Source organism: Watersipora subatra, chromosome 8 (assembly GCF_963576615.1).
Source record: "Watersipora subatra chromosome 8, tzWatSuba1.1, whole genome shotgun sequence".
In the NCBI taxonomy this organism is placed as follows: domain Eukaryota; kingdom Metazoa; phylum Bryozoa; class Gymnolaemata; order Cheilostomatida; family Watersiporidae; genus Watersipora; species Watersipora subatra.
Window position 1 is genome coordinate 47,159,643 of NC_088715.1, and position 18,587 is coordinate 47,178,229.

At 34.1% G+C, this 18,587-nt stretch overlaps 2 protein-coding genes across 4 annotated transcripts in view; one reads left to right on the forward strand and one right to left on the reverse strand.

Moving 5' to 3' along the window:
* Nucleotides 1-600: 600 nt before the first annotated feature.
* Nucleotides 601-9,259, reverse strand: LOC137401543 (AMMECR1-like protein). Its single transcript, XM_068087956.1, has 6 exons — nucleotides 8,983-9,259; nucleotides 8,503-8,613; nucleotides 7,704-7,818; nucleotides 6,572-6,662; nucleotides 5,528-5,616; nucleotides 601-983 (listed from the first exon to the last, which is right to left on the reverse strand). The coding sequence occupies exons 1-6, from the start codon at nucleotides 9,165-9,167 to the stop codon at nucleotides 861-863; spliced, it is 714 nt and encodes a 237-aa protein (XP_067944057.1). The 5' UTR covers nucleotides 9,168-9,259; the 3' UTR covers nucleotides 601-860.
* Nucleotides 9,260-9,518: 259 nt separating this feature from the next.
* Nucleotides 9,519-18,587, forward strand: part of LOC137401472 (GRB2-associated-binding protein 1-like) — a 54,293-nt gene continuing 45,224 nt past the window's right edge. For all 3 annotated transcript variants that reach the window (XM_068087831.1, XM_068087829.1, XM_068087830.1), the window contains exon 1: nucleotides 9,519-9,653. In XM_068087831.1, the coding sequence (XP_067943932.1) occupies nucleotides 9,546-9,653 (108 nt within the window). In that variant the 5' untranslated portion in view covers nucleotides 9,519-9,545. The remainder of the gene's footprint in view (nucleotides 9,654-18,587) is intronic.

Consider the following 18,587-nt stretch of genomic DNA (forward strand, 5'->3'; position numbering starts at 1 on the left):
AGAGGCGTGACTCATTTTGCTGCAGTTGATTAATCATTATCGCTGGTCAGGCTATCACATTATCTTATCTAGCGAGGATATTATGATAGATGATAGCTATCAACTAAATATACGAATTTCTTGATAAAAAAGGGTTAATCAGCGTGAATCGTACTGAATGTGTATTATCTTTGTATAGCTATCAAGTTGTCAACAAAACCAAGTTGATGGTCATAAGGTGTTAGAAGCAATGATATACATCCCCCACTGGGCTGTTTATCATTGGTAGAAGTGACTTACACTAGTTGTTCACTAGCACATTCTTAAACCTTCGTGATAAAACAGAGAAGTTGTTTAACAAGTTTATTCTCTGCTGTTGCCAAATATTGAGCTACATGCGACTCTTGAAATCTAAAAATCTTACCTGTCTCCTTTGCGGATATTTTTGTGAAATAGAGACTCATAATGTCAACAAAAGTAGTTTTCGTTAAATAGAATACGTAACATGAATGATAGAATGAAAAAAAATACATGGTGATGAACAGCAAATGCAGAATATATGTTCGCTGTTAAAAGGATATCTCATTACCAGGTTATATTCAATTAAAAATACATCATTAGTAAGATGATTAATGATTTATTGAATTTAAATTGATATAAAAGCATTTATACAATGTTTTTAGCACTAAGCCTAAATTTCATATAGGAATATTCCATAAGCATACATGTATAAGTGACTAACATATGCATTCAGCATGTACAGACTCTTGCCTTTGAGCAGGCACCTAAAAATACCTAAAAGTATAAATGACTTAGCATTGTATTACTATAGAGATCATTCTATAGTGGTCCCCATTGGCTAATAACCTAGCAGCATGTCATTAACAGCTATGGCCATTCGCAAGGCCATGCATAGATGCTGACTGTTCAGAATGTTCATTGCCAATGTATTCTTTGTAATCATCATATGTAGCCTGTACTTTCTCACTCTGGTATCGTACAAGCTGTAACAGAACAGGAAAGTCAAAAGTAAGAGGTTTAATATCTCTATTGAAGATTTCGTTATATTTTTATTAGTCCTAAGGCTGAGATACTGTAAAATACAATCACTAACAATGGCCTTAGCAGACTCACTTCTTTAGACAACCAAGGTAAGACAACTTCTGTTTTTGATATTTCTAACACAAGTTTTCACATGTTTTAAATAATGCTGATTTACATTTAAATAATGGTTTGCAAATGGCTATATTTTTATATTATGGCTTTGATTTTAAAACTGATTTCCGGTAATCTTTAAGCCAGCCACAAAGGAATGTGCGATGTATCACATACTAAGGACAACCACTGCATCTGGCATGACTTAATACTGTCAGATTTTCAAATGAATTCATTTTTTTTAATTATGCCCCGTCTTTAGGCATCGGTCTATATACTAATACATATATAGCCGCTGTAGCCTAGTGGTCTAGAAGGCCTGACCAGCAAACAAGAGTTGGGGGTTCAATTCCCGAAAATTACCACTGGTGGAGACAGGAATGACATCCAACCTGAAATTGTCCTCTGCAGCTAGGAATGCCTCCAGTCGTCAAAGCTCACGGGACACTGGACACACTTGTCAAGCCAAAATCACAGAGTCAATGTTGATGCAACCATTACTCATAAAAAACATAGCTTTGGATTGCAATAAGCTCAGCAAATATTATACTCTTTTTCTTCAAAAGATTGCTCAAACATATAAAATCATACTGTAGGTTTTTGACATTTTTAATTCTTGGATTTTATTGTAAAGGTTGGTCAAATTTTTTAAAACGAAACTGAAAATTCAATTCACTCCAGTGCTTGCTCTGTACGTTAAAACCACGATTGGACCAAATATTCACATAAAAACTGTCATATAATTAAAAAGGAATAGCGACATCGAAGGCAGGAGTTTCCAATTAATCTAAGGAATGATAAACAAGGTAAAAGAGTGAACTGACAGTCACAACAAAATGTTAAACAACTTTGCATAATCTTGGCAACACATTGGTACTACTTAATGCATATATAAGGATATTTTATTATAGCTATAAAAGCCCACACTCATTATACATGTATATTGTTAATAATATACATGTACAGTCAAACATGGATAACTCGTTCACGGATAGCTCGAACACATGGTTAACTCGAACGGTTTCTTTGGTCCGTTCCCACGTAATGATAAATTGCTATAAATAACTCGAACTCAACTTTGTTAACTCGAACAGTTTTTTGCCCACCGGCTACCGAAACGGTTGTTATCGCTTTATAAAATCACTTTATTCCAAGCCATGGAGATAAACCTCAACTTTTTGTAATTCATAAACGTCGTTATTACCACCATCGGCAAAATATTTTTGTCAACGACTTTTCTAAAGGTTTGGTGAAATTTGATTTATACCAAACATCCGCTTAGCGATCGCCCTTCGGAAGCAAGGGAAAGTGAGGTATTCTTTGCATAAACTTCAAGAAAAATCGACAAAATTGATCGTGGGTAAAACGCTCAAAAGAAAAAGATGTCTTTTCTTCTGAGCATTTCAACAACGATCAAGTTTTGCCGATGTCAATCTAAAAAACGTCCTGTCAATAACATCACCTCAAACAACAAACCAATCTCAAGTGATAGAAAAATCTTTATACTTTTTGATAAAAACGTTTTAAACTTTACATTAGAAGCATTTAATTTGAAACAAGCCATTTGTGCTTTTGATTTATATTATAGTTTGTATATGTACATGTATCTACTAATAAATAAGTAAATACATAGACTTGTGACAGTGCTCTGATAACTTGAACGCTCTGATAATTCGAACACTTTCGCTCGGTCCCGTGAAGTTCGAGTTATCCATGTTTGACTGTATATTACTAATAATATAATAATAATCTAATAATACATTATTAATACTATACATATATATTATTAATAATATACATGTATATTAATAATATAGTTAGATAATATGGTCATATCATACAACTACTACGTTAGAAATAAATGGGCTTGCATATATTTTTCTTACCAAGGCATGCAACACCACAAATATTGATTTTCTTATTTGTGTTAAAGATTTAAAATATGTATTATAATAAACAAAAGCATATTTGTCGTGGGCCTGATAACATTACAAAGAGTGATAATTTGATTAGATGCCTTCATGATGAGCGACTTGTGGTTGTTTTGCAACCCATTAACGAAAGGTATATTCAACTTGGCAAGTATTAGCGAAACAGAAATTAACATCCATTAAGCCACATATTTAATCTATCTCATTTTACGTTTTCAACAAATTATTTTTTATGCTAGTTACCATCCCCAGAAAGCAGCAACTGCTATATGCCTAAATGCATTTACAAGAAATAATTTTATTACTAGCCAGCCGCAAAATGGTCATCTAGGATGCAGGCAACGGATACGCCAAAGCGAGGCACTGTTAACTCTTTGAAGCCTACTCTTGTATACACAAGTAAAGTCCCCTGATCCTTGACCCAAAAAAGAACTTTTCTTCGACTATGAAAACACCTTAGGATAGCACAATTATTTTTGAACAGAATATCATTTTGAAGCATCAAGTTTGTAGAACTCATTGGAAGAAACAAAAACCAAATACGCTATGATAAATAGTATTTTTTCACTCTTTCAAAGACATGTTTTAGAGATAACTAAAAAACATAATGGTTGATGTACCCTGGGCCATTATTATATTATTGTACACAATATATATTTGTTAGGGATAGAGAAACACATAGTTTTAGTGTAAAGCTCTTGTCGCTGCGGAGAACATTCTAGCATTGTCTATTTTTGATCTTCATCAATAAGGATTTCAATCAGTATGTCATTAGCAACTAATATTCTGTCGGCAGCCATTTTCCATTTCGGTAATATCTGAACATCTAATGGTTCAACTTGAAACTATGCTGAAAACGTGAACCGCACAAAATGACAAAAATCTCATAATCCTACGTAAACTGGAAGTACGGAAAAACAAAATTAAACGATGAAGCCGCATTGACTTGGGTGATGGATCGTGTTTAGGTTCAGGTGGGGGAAACAACTCTCTGATATATCTTGGGCCCAGGCTTATAAGTGTTAAAACTATTTTAGAGGTTAGGCAATGCATTACTTTCAACAAAATAAAAATTTGAACTGTTCGGATGACCATGTTAACTCACACTGTGAAGTTCACACAAATATACAAAATACAATCATTTACTCTAATGAAATTTTTTTGTAAAGTTATAGAAATATATCTAGCAGATGTAAAATGATTACGAAAAGATGCTCACATGTTAATTTTTTTAACAGTACAAAGCTTCAGAAAAACAAATGCAACTGAATTTAAATAAACTAAAAACTTCGGTCTAAATTATACTTCACATTCTGAATTGTACAGCATAAATAGTAATAAAACGACCTGAAACATACATTTATATTAATAAATCCCGCTTTGTTATTGTGTACGTCTGCTAGTCTTCGTAAATGTTATGCGTTTCACAACTTATGGGCCGATTTTATCCAAACTTCACACGGCTATACGCCATGTGTTTGAAGCCACGTTGCTAAAAATCTTTGGTCCCAAAACGCCATCTGGTTCACACCTGCGAGTAGCCTGTCATGACAAACTGTTGTTTTTGCGGAGTTGTTCCCCCGTCGAGCAGGCGAGCAACACAACAGCTTGTCACAAGACGTACTGCACCTGATGCATCAGCTGCACTGAATGGGAGTTGTTCTTTTCCGTCTATGCGGCTCGGTTGCGATGTTATGTCGGTCGCTCCATTGGTAATCAAAGCGAATTTTGCGCAAAAATTTATGTTGACAAAATAAGATAACAACGTTTAACCAGCAACCAGTCTCTGCGGTAAACTTTAGTAGAACTTGAGAACTTAGGCAACAACAGCGACTAAAGATGGCGTTATTTGTTCGCTCAGTCAGTTTTATTTCTATTTTTGTATCAGTCAGTTTTATTTGTTCTTATGGATTTTATTTTCAATTTATTTTATTCTTAAATTCTACTAACGTTTACAACAAAGACTGGTATTTGGTTAAACGTTGTAATCTTATTTTTTCTACATAAGTTTTTGCGCGAAATCCGTTATGATTACCAATGGAGCGACCGCCATAACATCGCAGCCAAGCCGCACAGACGGAAGAGAACAACGCCCTTTCAGTGCAGCTGATGCATCAGGTGCAGTACGTTTTGTGACAAGCTGATGTGTTGCTCGCCCGCTCGACGGGGGAACAACTCCGCAAAAACAACAGTTTGTCAAAACAGGCTAACCTGCGAGCTGTCAGATATAAAATAAAACTAATTCCAGGTATGGCCAGGCTTATTACTAGTATTTACTAAAGATAGCGTCACAGGAGTAATTTTAGAAGCTAACGTTTTGGCTAAAGATTTGACTTAATAAACACTCAGAATAGGAAAACAGAAGTCTAGGAAAGAAATCTATGAACCTGGCAAAGAGTAGGATTTCTAAAGACAAAAGGATTTTTCTTATTAATAAAGGATCTTATTAATAAAGAACTTACTTTAATAGATGAACGCAGCTGTTGGGATATATGTCCTTTGTGGCCTCCTTTCCTAAGGAGGCTGTCTATAGTTTGGAGTTTGTTCCACCCTGTTTGATAAGATATACATATAATTTAGTAGTCGCACAACACTGGAGGATTTTAAACAGAAAGTTAAACAGCGAGAAACTGGAATACCTCGAGATGTCAGTGCACTGACTTTGGTGATGAAAATTAGGATTTCAAGATGCTTTTTCGGCCCTCCTTTGTATGTGATTAGTTGAACGCCTGGCATTATATGGATAATAAAATAATTACTCAATGAATTTGAGTAAATTAAGATAGTAACTAAGTTTAGTCTAAATCTTTACTATAATAAGAGCCGTGCTTATAATCGTTAAGTTATCATGATCTCTCTCACAATCATGATCTTCAAAGGTGCCAGTAGTAATCAATAGCATTTTCGCAAGCGTCTTAATCGTACGTATTTTAACCGGTGTAATAAGTATGTGCACCATTATTTAACATGCAACCTTTAGCATAGAAAATACTCCATACTTTATGCAATTAACGGTGTAATAAGTATGTGCACCATTATTTAACATGCAACCTTTAGCATAAAAAATACTTCATACTTTATGCAATTAACGGTGTGATAAGTATGTGCACAATTATTTAACATGCAACCTTTAGCATAGAAAATACTTCATACTTTATGCAATTAACGGTGTAATAAGTATGTGCACCATTATTTAACATGCAACCTTTAGCATAGAAAATACTTCATACTTTATGCAATTAACGGTGTAATAAGTGTGTGCACAATTATTTAATTCTATAGCAAACAGGCTGTAAACAGAACTGGGGTTCTGAGTTCAATTCCAGTATGAAGCAGGCTTTTTGTTTCTAAAACTTTATCTCTACAACTGGACATACGTACAAAAGACACTCACATAAATATATATAAATATATATATATATATATAGCTCGATTAATACATGGTCTAAGCGATGGTGATAACAAGCCCTGACATTTCCCAAACTCGAGAGAACTCACTCACAAACCTTGTTGCACGGATACATCAGGTAGGTAGGTCGCTGTCTTGTGCTGACCTCTTTCATTCACAAACTCTATACGGATGCCATGTTTGCCAACCTATGAAAATAGTGTTATGTAGTAAGCAGTCAACACAGTTGTTCTGTTTGTCATCAATATTACTGTTGACATATAACAAAACTTCAATTTTTACAGTATTTGTTAAATATCATCCTTATTCCGTTAATGGCAATGCAATAATATATATAAATATATATATTAAATAATAATATAATATATATATTTATATATAATTATATTAATTATATATAAATATTTATTAATATATATAAATAACTAATTTATACATATTAATTTTTGTTATAATATATATAAATATATATATTATAGTTAAAAATGCTAGTTTCATGAAGAATATTAAAAAGCACATAATACACTATGCGAAGAGTGAATCATAGTATAATGTATATAAAGAGTACTTAGATGTTAGTTAATCACTGCAGATCTGTTTTAAACAGACATAAGGTCGGCTCTCATCAGGTGATAACTTCAAAAAGATGGAATTTCATCATTCTGAAGTTATCACCGCACGGGAATTGAACCCAGATATTCGGATCTCGAGTCAAGGATACGACCTTCTGCACCACTCTACTGCGTTATCATGTCTAAGAATAATTGTGCACATAGTTATTACAAATGACAATCTCTCACAACGCTTAGGGACTAGCATACTAGTCTTTACTATAATAATATGAGCAGTGTATGTCCGTCTGAAGCCACGCCTACAGGTTAGGAAAAAGATGCATTACATGGGTATTGAACTCAGATATTTAACTTCACAGTCAGGCACCCTACCAACTGAGCAACTCAATCACGGAATAATTGTGGAGATGGCAATGACACCTGATGATCTCTCACAGCACTACGTGCTGTAAGAGCTTTTATATTAATGATGCTACTACGAAACCTATGCAGTTACTCTCATATTTTAATCTTTTTATTATTTGATTTTTACCGCTAATTCGAATAACATTTATATCACATTTTGTTGCTAAATACTTAAGAATACAACAAAATGGAAAAACTGCATTGGCAACAGTAGTTGACCAATCATAACAATCCTATTACATAGCGACAAACCTCCCAGTCAAGATAGTCGCCTGCATCTTCAAAGTTCAGAAGAATAGAGACTGTCACAGAAAGTTTAGAAACTTCGTCTAAGGTTATCGGGCTGAACCTGGAGTCTCTTATAGCACTGTGGCACAGAAGTGAATATAAATATTCAATAAGCAAGACGTCATTTCCCATATTGCACAGAGAGTGTTTAACAGAGAAAACATAAGAACGATTAAATAGTTACATGAAATAAAGATCAATAATAAATCAATACTAAAAATCAATAATAAATCAATACCAAAAATCCATAATAAATCAATATCACACGAATGAATGCCGCTGCATTCAATCCATAAACTGCAAAAGTATTTAATTCGTAAAAAATTTTCTGGCAACACAATCTACCATATTTCTCCTAGAATTGAAACTAAAAATGTCACTTACAAATGTAGAATTTTTAACAAATAAACTTAAAATGTAGAATTTTTCACAAATAAACGTGCAAATGTAGAATTTTTAACAAACTTACAAAATTAACATACAAAACCAAATATCCTTAAAATATGCACAGTACCACAAAAGTTTAAAAAAACAATTTGCAAATAAAGTGCAGTTTTTAATTTTCAGTGCACTAAATTTCAATGTCTTTATGAGCAAACTTCTATATAATAATATTATCACAAATGAAAACAAATTACTAGTTAAAAAATCAATTATATTGAAGGTGCTGAAGCTTTATGTATTGTTAAACCTAACCAATTTAATAGTTGCATGAGTAGTACTAAATAGTATAGATAGTAATATAAATAGTTGTACTTTGTACCTCGTTATCGCGTATTCTTTTAAGCCTTGATGGAGTTTTAATGGTGTAAACGTTCCTATACATCCACGCAAGTGCCGTTCTCTGCCAGTGTTCCATGTTACGAATAGTGGGCTGCAAACCAAGATAAAATTACTTGATAAAATAAAAGTCACGTTACTAGAGCAGCAAACAGAAATTTTTAAAGCTGACCTTCCTAACTTATTTCATAAGTTCAAAATGAAATAGTGCACGTTTTTGTAAGCATAGCAAAATTTAAACTACTCAAAACATGAAATATTTACGGGCTACAAAGTTTGTCAATCATTAATACGGAATTCTTGACTAGCCCACTACGTTCTTTATACTACACATCTATAACTAATAATAGCCTAATTATTAAAACTTGAAATGTCACTAGCATTCAAAACAATTCAAGATCAATAATTACTGAAATATGGAAAAGCCAAATAGTTTGAACAATACCTTTTAATACAAACTCACTATGGGTCGTTTGTGAAATTGGAGAGTTCACTTTGCTTTGTGGTTGGTTGTCGTCTAAGATGCTTCAAGAGGGTTTCAAAACAGAAGTAGGCCATCTCTCGAGATACCGTCCTATCTTTGTGTGTGTACCCATTATGAATGCCAGAAGAGTAACCATTTTCAACGAGTCTTGGTTTTTTAGACATTGTGAGATTCGATTTCCTAAAAGGTATAACCCTTCTAATAATAACTTGGCCTGTTTAAACGTTTTGAGGATCAAATGTATTAATTGTTTACTGAGGTGTTTATTTTTGACGTACAAGCCTCTAAAAATGTCAATGTTCTGCAAAGTTTACAGAGATTATTTTTAATATTTATGTTACAATTGCATTTAAATATTAAAAAAAATAATAATAATAAAAAAATACAGGTTTTAAAGTAACTGAAAATTTCATTGTACGCGTGTTGTATGGGTTGAGGCTAATATTCGCCTATCTATTTCCGAAAACTTCAAATATTCGCGAGCTCATTAGTAACGATGCTTCTAGTAGATATTGTTTCAATCTGCTTAAGTACTGTGTGCGATGGATGTTGAAGAGATCTGTTCTGGATGGCTTACAAAATCTCCATCTTCGAAATATGTAACTCTATTTTCGCGTGGCAAGATAAGCATCAAGGTACCTCTTAAAAGTGTAAGTACTGTGAAAGCAAAACCTCACATTGGCAGTACATTTGGAACTAGACCTGTACGAAAGAGCTTAAATAGTTAATTGCATTATTAATGAAATATTTTGTATGTTGATGGTTGTAGTGGACCCTTTGTATTACAGTTCGTCTATAAGAAGATAATAATACGTTGTAACTATGTAGGCCGAAAGCACACTGCAAAAAATTTTAAGCCAAGACCTAATGGTCGATTTTAATAGATTTGTAATTAAGAACTCATCCTATTTTACTCGAGGCTCCAATATCAGACACACAATCAATACAAGTGCAATGAAACACTCTTTTTTTAACCGTACGATGAAATTTTAACATCTGATTCTCTTATAACTAGACCAAGCGATCTTATACTTTTATCCTTCAGACTTAGATAAATAAGTCTATGCTTATTTGTGATCTTATTTTTATGCCTAATGCACCATTTTATTTCTACAGGCCTAGCGGCCACTTGAGATATTTTACAGAGATAGATAGATAGGCCTACTTGACGGTTTTATATTTTTCTTTTATAAGGTTTTTGATAGCAAGACGCAAATTTTGTTTAGGGAAAGTTCTTTGTTTGAGAATCTTTTGTAGAATTTATTTGTAAGATATGTGGTGCTTGTTTTAACATAGCACCTCATGATCCTATCTGTGAGTTTGCATAAGTAGCTGACCTTGACAGCTGAAGTAATTTTATATGCTCATGTTGCCCTCATCAGGTCTTTTAGCGTCAAGTTAAAACGGTAATTATAGTTTGTATCCTCTATAGTGAGCAGTGAAATATTTGGTTTACATGTGACTTCTAAACAAAATATTTTAGATGAGCTATTAGCTCATTAGTCTAACAAACAGTCACATTTTAGAAACTAGCAGTCATATTTTAGATGTGACTTCTACAATAAATAAATATAATGCGATTGCAATTTGTGCAGATGAAATAACATTGCTAAGTGTCCTTTAGGCGCTACAGATATCAGAAATGATAGTTTTCTTCATATGTAATTGTCCGTAAAAATTATATAAATTTTGCATCTGCTTGTAAAATTTTCAAGTTGAAAAACATTAAGTACACATACATTTTCTTAAGCAGTGCATTTAAAGAAGCTCGTTGGATAATTTCACCAAATTGTTTTACGCTTGTGATTTGTTCCTCGGATTAGTAAAGTCATATAAATTTTGCAAATTGTAAATTTTAACTTCAGGAAGGCTAGTTTTCCTTAAATATAAATACGGTAGCTAATAGTTGTTCTGGAACTTTCGAAATGTTACTCAACCTCTAATCAGTGATACAAACTTTACAAAATGATCCATGTCTTTTGATTTTTATATTAAAACTGTAACTTTTTTTTTTACTTTTAACAAGAAATAACTGTGATGAACCGCAAAAAGCAAGAATCCTTAAAAAGCTTGCCTGCTCTGCACAGGCAAGTTTTCTAAAGGTTCATGTGCCAATCAGATGCATGTTCCTTTAAGGGAGAATAAGGAAATAGTTTGAGAAAAATTGTGTAATTTCATTCCAATTCTCCAAACCAAACGGACACGCTATTTAATTTTCATTACTAGTATCAAACATGTGAAGTTTAAAAGCTACAGTAAAAAGTGAGGCACAACAAAATCACTAAAGGAATATGTATGGATAACACCTTTTCATTACGCTATCGGCACTATCAAGTTAATGTTTTACTATATATTGCCTAGTTTTTTTAAAGGGATTTCTGTTTACTTATGTTATAGTTTTCTTATAAAAATAAAATCCTGAGTGTATTTTTTTTTAAACTTTAGGAATTCAATTGTTGTTTTAGGGGAAGTTTTTAAACATCACTAATGCTGGTTCTAGGCAAATGTTTTGTTAGTATTTCCTAGACTTTCATTTATCGAGTTGAAGTTGTCGTTGATAGACGGGTAATGGGTTGATAATGATTTCAATTTTAATTTAAATGTTTGCATAAATTTCAAGTTTAGCCAGTTTTAAATTTTTAAAGCAATTTATGGATTTTTGAAGTTGTCTTTATCAGAGCGATTCAAACAGATCTTACATCATTTACAGCCACTTTTATTTTAGAAACACAGGCTATTCTAAGATATTGTAAATAAACTTGATTGAGAGTTTTTGTTTAGCGTTTGTCTATGTAGTCTATGTTGTCTATGTAGTCTGGTTAAGATAACTCAATGAAGAGAAGCAGTGATAGTTACCTTTACTGTTTCTAAACTAATCCATCAATCCGTAAGTTGATCGGTTTTCCATTGCGTTTAGCATATTGACAACACTCTTGTCTAGCTAAATCTGTACATAGTATTTTAAAAGAATTTTAAAAATTTAAATATTGCTTTATGTGAAGTTTTGAACTTTATAAATGCTGTTAGTATTATGGCCTCATTTATATTTCACAGTTCATTTGCAAAGCGGCAAATAATCTGCTATTAAATGTTAGCAAATTTTTTTTTAAATATGGTATGGTATGTAACTAAAATATATTTCCATTTTTTTAAGGAGATAGTTGCAGTAGTTGTTTGGCAATGACAGAAAACTAATAGCTCGTGTCGCACTTTGTACACACACCTCAATGATATGCATTTGTACTACTATAATGATTACATGGGCGGTAGAATCTTTTTCCTGTTTTTTATCATAATATATAGTCTAAAGTTTGAACCAGTGGCACTTCAATTGATTATTTAGCAAATTTTGCATCACTCAGTAATAAATAATGTACCAGAATCTGTTCCATTTAAAATCTATCTAATTATTGACTAGTGTTTGTACAGCTCAAAGGGAAGTTCATGCTAAGGGATTTTACCTTCACACGGCCTGCTAGTAGGAATTTATGTTTAACCAGTAAATAGCAGTCCTACTGGCTGCACCTGTTATAACCACTGATCGTCTGTCTATTCAGGGTTAAAGAGATCTGTCAGTTTATGAATAGCAAGTTACAATTGTTTGCTAGTGATTAGTCATTCCGATAAGTTAACATATCAACAAACATTTTTCATTCTTAAGTTTCTGAGTAATTATTAATCAGTTTTTAAAAGCTTCGAATTAACTAAATCACTAGTGTTACATGCTATGAGTTTTTGAGCTTCGAAGTTGTGGGTTTGATCGTAGGAATGAAGAAGACGTATTTAAATGGTACGCATAAGTAGTCGCACAACTCCCACTTGCTCGTAGCTGACAAGTTTACACGCTACAAAGAAATTGTCGCACAACTCCGCATTTTTATATCAGCCTTATGCGCTTTTAGCTACAACGAGCGCATATTTTATGTCGCGACTGACACTATCAAACTGCGTCTAAGGTCACATGTCAATGTCAAAACCTTCGAGAATTTTTTCTTTCAAATTCGGAGTTCTTTTCTAAAATGGTGTTTTAAAATTATTAAAATATTTTTAAAACACATGCGTTGAAAACAGAACTACGTAGGGATGCTGTAAGGATGTCACCAATGAAGATGATGAAAATCCAACCTTCTATCGCAAATATTTGTGCATTAATACAAATATTGATGCTTATATCATATGCTGTACTTCGTTGTTGATACGATGTTTTCAAAAATACCCTCTTGAATAAGAGGTTTGAATCACTTCGAAGAATTAAGAATGCGACATTTTAAACCATTTACATGCTACAAAGATGAAAAATATGACAAAAACTCGTAGCATGTAACACTACTGAATGTTAAAGGTTGACTTGCAACAAAATTCTGAAGTATATTTGTGAAAATATTTCGACGAATGAGGTTGCATGAAAGTGTAAACAGAAACCATCCTGTAACAACTACATCCCATTTGAGCCATTTTGGAAAGAGAATCCAAACTACGGCGGTCTCGTGTGGCTGCGATTAACTGTTCGTTTTGTAGCTTTTAAGAGCTTGTAATCACATTTGCACATATTTTGCACCTACAACACAACAGAGTAAAACATGGTGAATCTTATGATACCAAATAACTGTAATGTGAATTTTGTTGCAAGTTAACCTTTAAAGAAATTTTAGTGCGTGTTATCAGAAAGTATCGGTATTTTTCTATCATTTGCGATTGTTTTTGATGTTTAAGGTGATCTGGCTGCCAGGATGTTTCAAGATTAAAATTGACAAAATTTTATCGCGGTTAAAATGCTTAGCTCAAGCGAAAGTGTGACTATGACATGACGTCTATAGTTGCAAAAAACCATCAGGAAAGAAAGCGTAACGCTGCAAATTGAACATAATAGCAGATATTAACTATAGCAACAATCGCATCTAGTGACATCATTCCGCACATTTTTTTTCTAAGCGTTTTAACTGTGATTAAGTTTTGTCGATTTTAATCTTGAAACATTCTGGCCGTCAGATCACATGAAACATCAAAAGCAATTGCAAATCATAGGAAAATACTGATACTTTCTGATATGGCGTACTAAGATTTTGTGCAAGTTCATTTTTAACGTGTTCAATAATATAATTCAATAGCAGCTTTGATCACTTCAAAGCTAGTCCCATTCTCTAGGGCTGAGCACATTAAAAGGTAGCCACACATCAACAGAAAAGAACACATGTTTTAGCCAGTGTGAAGGCAACAAACCTGAGCTAAACAAAAGTTAACAACACGCTTTTGGCCATTTTCTTTTTAATGTCCAGTAGTTTCATTCTGAATCACCCTTGAATCAACCAGATTTGAAAAATTAATGTGAATATTGCATTCGCTAATATGAGGTTGTCCAATTAGACACGACATGTCATCGCAAGTGACAAACAAAATTGAACATGACCAGTCCTGTTCCATTTCATGCTTTTTTTGCTTTAAATTGACGCAAACCAATGTGCATAATCTCAGTTCAACTATCGTGTCTGCCGACCATTCTATTGTAAATTGTGTAAAAAGGCACACAGTTGCAAGTGACGGCTGACACACGCTGAAAGGTGGTCACTGGTGCCCAATCATAAATGACACGTGTGAGCACATTGCTATTCCTAGTGTGTTCTGTGCTAGTTGTTGTATTTATTTAAAAATTCAAATTTGTTGTGTCACTGACATAATGTATTCAAATGACAGTTTTTATTAATGACTTTCGTGACTTCGACCAGCTATGGTATGCAGTCGTCAATGACCGTTGAACTTGACACTTAAAAGTCATGGATAGCTGGTGTGATAGGATGAATATGCCCGTTTCAACTCGCGCTAACTGCACTTATGTACAAACCTTGAATTACAGTCATGAAACGCAATTGTAGGCGTCGACAGATTTCCGACCAAGTAAGTCACTAATCAGGCAGATCTTGTATGGTACAAGCCGTTCTTAAATTTTAAGTGCTTGTCATTAACTACATGGTCCATTCGTTCTGTGATGAATTAGATTCGCGTGTACCATCTGAGAACAAACTGTATCTGGAGCACATTTGAAGGTCTAGTGTCTATCAGATGTAAGCATAGGACTAGCGAGTTATTTCATTTGAAAAAATAAATGTGGTGCCTGACATTGCCTTTTAGTTTCATAGGTCAACTTTGTCAACAACCTCGTGTCAGTCGCCATTTGCAATCCTTATCGAGATTTTCTCCTGCTGAAAGAAATAGTATAAATAATAATAGTATAATAATACAGTAAATGTTCCTATGATTTTCAGATAACGTAAATAAGGTATACAAGGTTTTTGCTTCGTACTATGTGAAAAATCCGTATAATGTAAAGTTGGATGAGTTATCGAATTCGATTCGAGTGGTCATCTGTCTCGTCGCACTTGCGAGAAAAAAAACGATGTGCGTATAGCATTATATACAGTGTTTTTACCTTACAAATATTTTAAAGTATTTTATTGCACTTTTCTACGCACGTTTCTTGCACTTGCGCGTTAGTACTGTTTCTTTCACCATTTGTTCCAGCAATTGAAAACTCGATTATTTAACTGCGACTTTGAACACAGCATAGCGTTAAATTTTGGCAAAACTTTTTCACGAACTAAAAGAAAAATAGTTCTCTTTTTCTCCCCTTTTTGCATGTAATGAATAACCCAATTGCTGGTGCGCACCAGGAATGCTCCAAAGCAGTTGTCTCCTCATGCTCCATCTAACAACAGCAAACCTTGCATAGAGCTAATGAATTCATCTACCTATTCATGGATGTTAAATGAGAACAGCCTGTGCCGTTTGTCATTGCCATATCCTATTCAAGGTACTGAGTGGTGAACCTTGTCATGAAATATCAGCTGAAAAGTGTATCAGCATCGAGTAGTAGCATGTGCTTTAACTGCCAGGGGTTGGACTGAATACGTGTTTACTAGGCATGGACCGTATGCATGTAGTAACTACAGCGCAATGTAATGCGTGTCGGTGCCTTGAGACACCAGGAAGTAGTCATGTAATCGGTTCAACATGGTGTTTGATAGATTTAAAGATTCCCAAAATAATCTCAAATTGTATTAGCATATTTTATGACGCAAGCCATCGTTTTTCGGTCACAGCCTGTACTTGATAGTCTAAGTGAGCCAATCGCTGTCATTTGTGTCTTCTCTGCCTAGCTCACTGCAAGCAGAGGCTGTGTGTGTGTGTTTATTGTGAGTCAGCATTGCAGAAACAATGTTTCTGGAATCTTGGCGAGACATGTCTGAGTCCAGTGGCACCTCAGCAATGGACATGCCCAGTTGCAGAGAGTAATTTACAGTTGGATATCATTCCTATCACCAACAGTGGCCTTTTTTGGGTATTGAACCCCCAACCTGTTGTTTGCTGGTCAGGCGCTCGGGACCGCTAAACCACACTAAACCACACTAGACCACGGCTGCTCTCTGCAATTTGGAACCTAATATAAGGATGAATTTGACTAAATAAACCAGAGTTGCTATAAATGTTTTTTTCCATGGAGATTAGTAGGAGGGTTCTGTGGGCTGGCCTTATATAGAGCCACTTATTTTGCTCCCACCCTTGTAACTGCAGCATTCGATTGAAAAAACCCTCCTAATATCATTGAAAGGAGAATTATTGTTGTATTTTGCTATTTGCTGATCAATCCAGTTTGTCCACTTTTAGTTGCATCATCATTCTGGACAGTTTTTTTTTTCCGATTTCAAAAATAAGCTCATTAATTGAGCTCATCAGCTCTAATTATAAGCTCTATTTTAAGGAGTTGTCTTATACGCGTGCCCTTTATATGAAATCAGAACCGGGATATGGTATTACCTACTGAGTAGCTTATTGAAGCTTGCTCATGTAGATGTGAATCACCATGCAGCATCCATTTGCTGTTGTATCTTTTGTGAGATTACACAATGTAATGTAGTTAACAATGTTAATAATACTGTGTAACTAGTAGTCAACTATGTTAACAGTACTGTGTAAGTAGCAGTTACTAGCTTTGGGCGAACGGCAGGGCAGGCAGACAGTCTTATTATAGTAAAGATTTTTATTCCAACCTATGGTGCTTTGTCATCTAAAGCAAATATGGAAAAAATTGTCTTGGTGTGTTGAGGTTTATCTAAATGTTTTATATACAGTGTGCCTCGGGTTACGATGTCTCTGTCATACAATTAGGCAAAAGATCGTCGTCGCCATATGGCATTTTCTCCGCCATACGCTATTGATAGAAATTTCTCTTGAAATTAAAATTTGGCACTCGGTGTGCTGAATACGTCGAAAGAACAAAGATGCCGAGCTGCTATTTGCCGAAATCCCTCTCACAACGCCTGAAAAAAATACGATGCTCGCTGTCTTTCTGTTCAGGATTATTCGTTATAAGTTATGATGAAAACGAAACCAGAAACAGATATATGATAAATTTTAGCCGCTGACAAAGTTGAAGTTTATTTCAGTAAAATACATACTAAAACTTAGGAGTTTAGTAAGCTGAATTCAATCAAGTTAAATTCAACGTTTATGTTATGAACGCCTCGAAGGTAAGAACACCCTATGGTACATACTGCACATAGTATATTGTAACGCTACATTTTTTGCAGATCATAATCACTAAATACAGCAAAGTTACTGTAGGTAACTATAGTTACTAAGGTTAACATGCTATTTTGCTACTGATTTTTAATATGTACATTATGAATATAAAATTGATGATTTTTACCAGGATATGTTTGCATTGGATAATTATTATAGGTTTCTACACCCTTCTATATGACATTTTTGCCCTACGATGCCAACACTGGAATGAATTAAAATCGTATGGCGAGGGTTCACTGTATGTATAAATGTGTGTAATTGAGTGTTATAAGTATACATACAAGGCTATATATATATACATATATATCTGTAATCGTATATATACACTATGTTTCTAAGGCACAGTTCATCCACAAGTTCACGTCATGAAAGTCATGCGAGTTTTAGTACTCTCAAATCGTTTACACAATGTTTCATTCTTGCGAAAAATGGAAAAGGCACTTGCGGATAATTCACTAGAAAATGCTGCACAAGCTATTCCATTTTAAACATTTTCCACACTTCATTCGTTCTTATTTCGATTTGCGCAGTTCTAAATGCACTGCTATGACTTCTGTCGTAGATATCTTTATCAACAAAGCGCCTGCGTTAATCTGCATCACGCGAATGTTCATTGAAACGCTTAACGCTTATCGCGCTGTAACTTAATGTGTGCACAACTCCACATCCACACCATCCTTGCCATCCTTGAAACCGGATAGTCTAGCTTGTCGCTAGCAAGGAAAAAGAAACATTAAGGATTCAGATGCGTGAGTCTGTGGTGAGAGCTGAATCACCGGGTAGATAATGTTGTGTTGTTGTTGCTGAGCAACAGTGAATTACAGCTGGAGTTAAGCTTAGTCTACATGCCTTATATATTCTCAATTTACTCTGATAGAAATGTCACGAAGGTTAAGTATCGTTGTATCATAGCTCCCAATTTTATCTGAACGACTTTCCGTTTAAATACTAACCAATTTTTCAAAGAACAGCTGGTAGCCATTATCTTCAATTGTTTTGCTGTTACT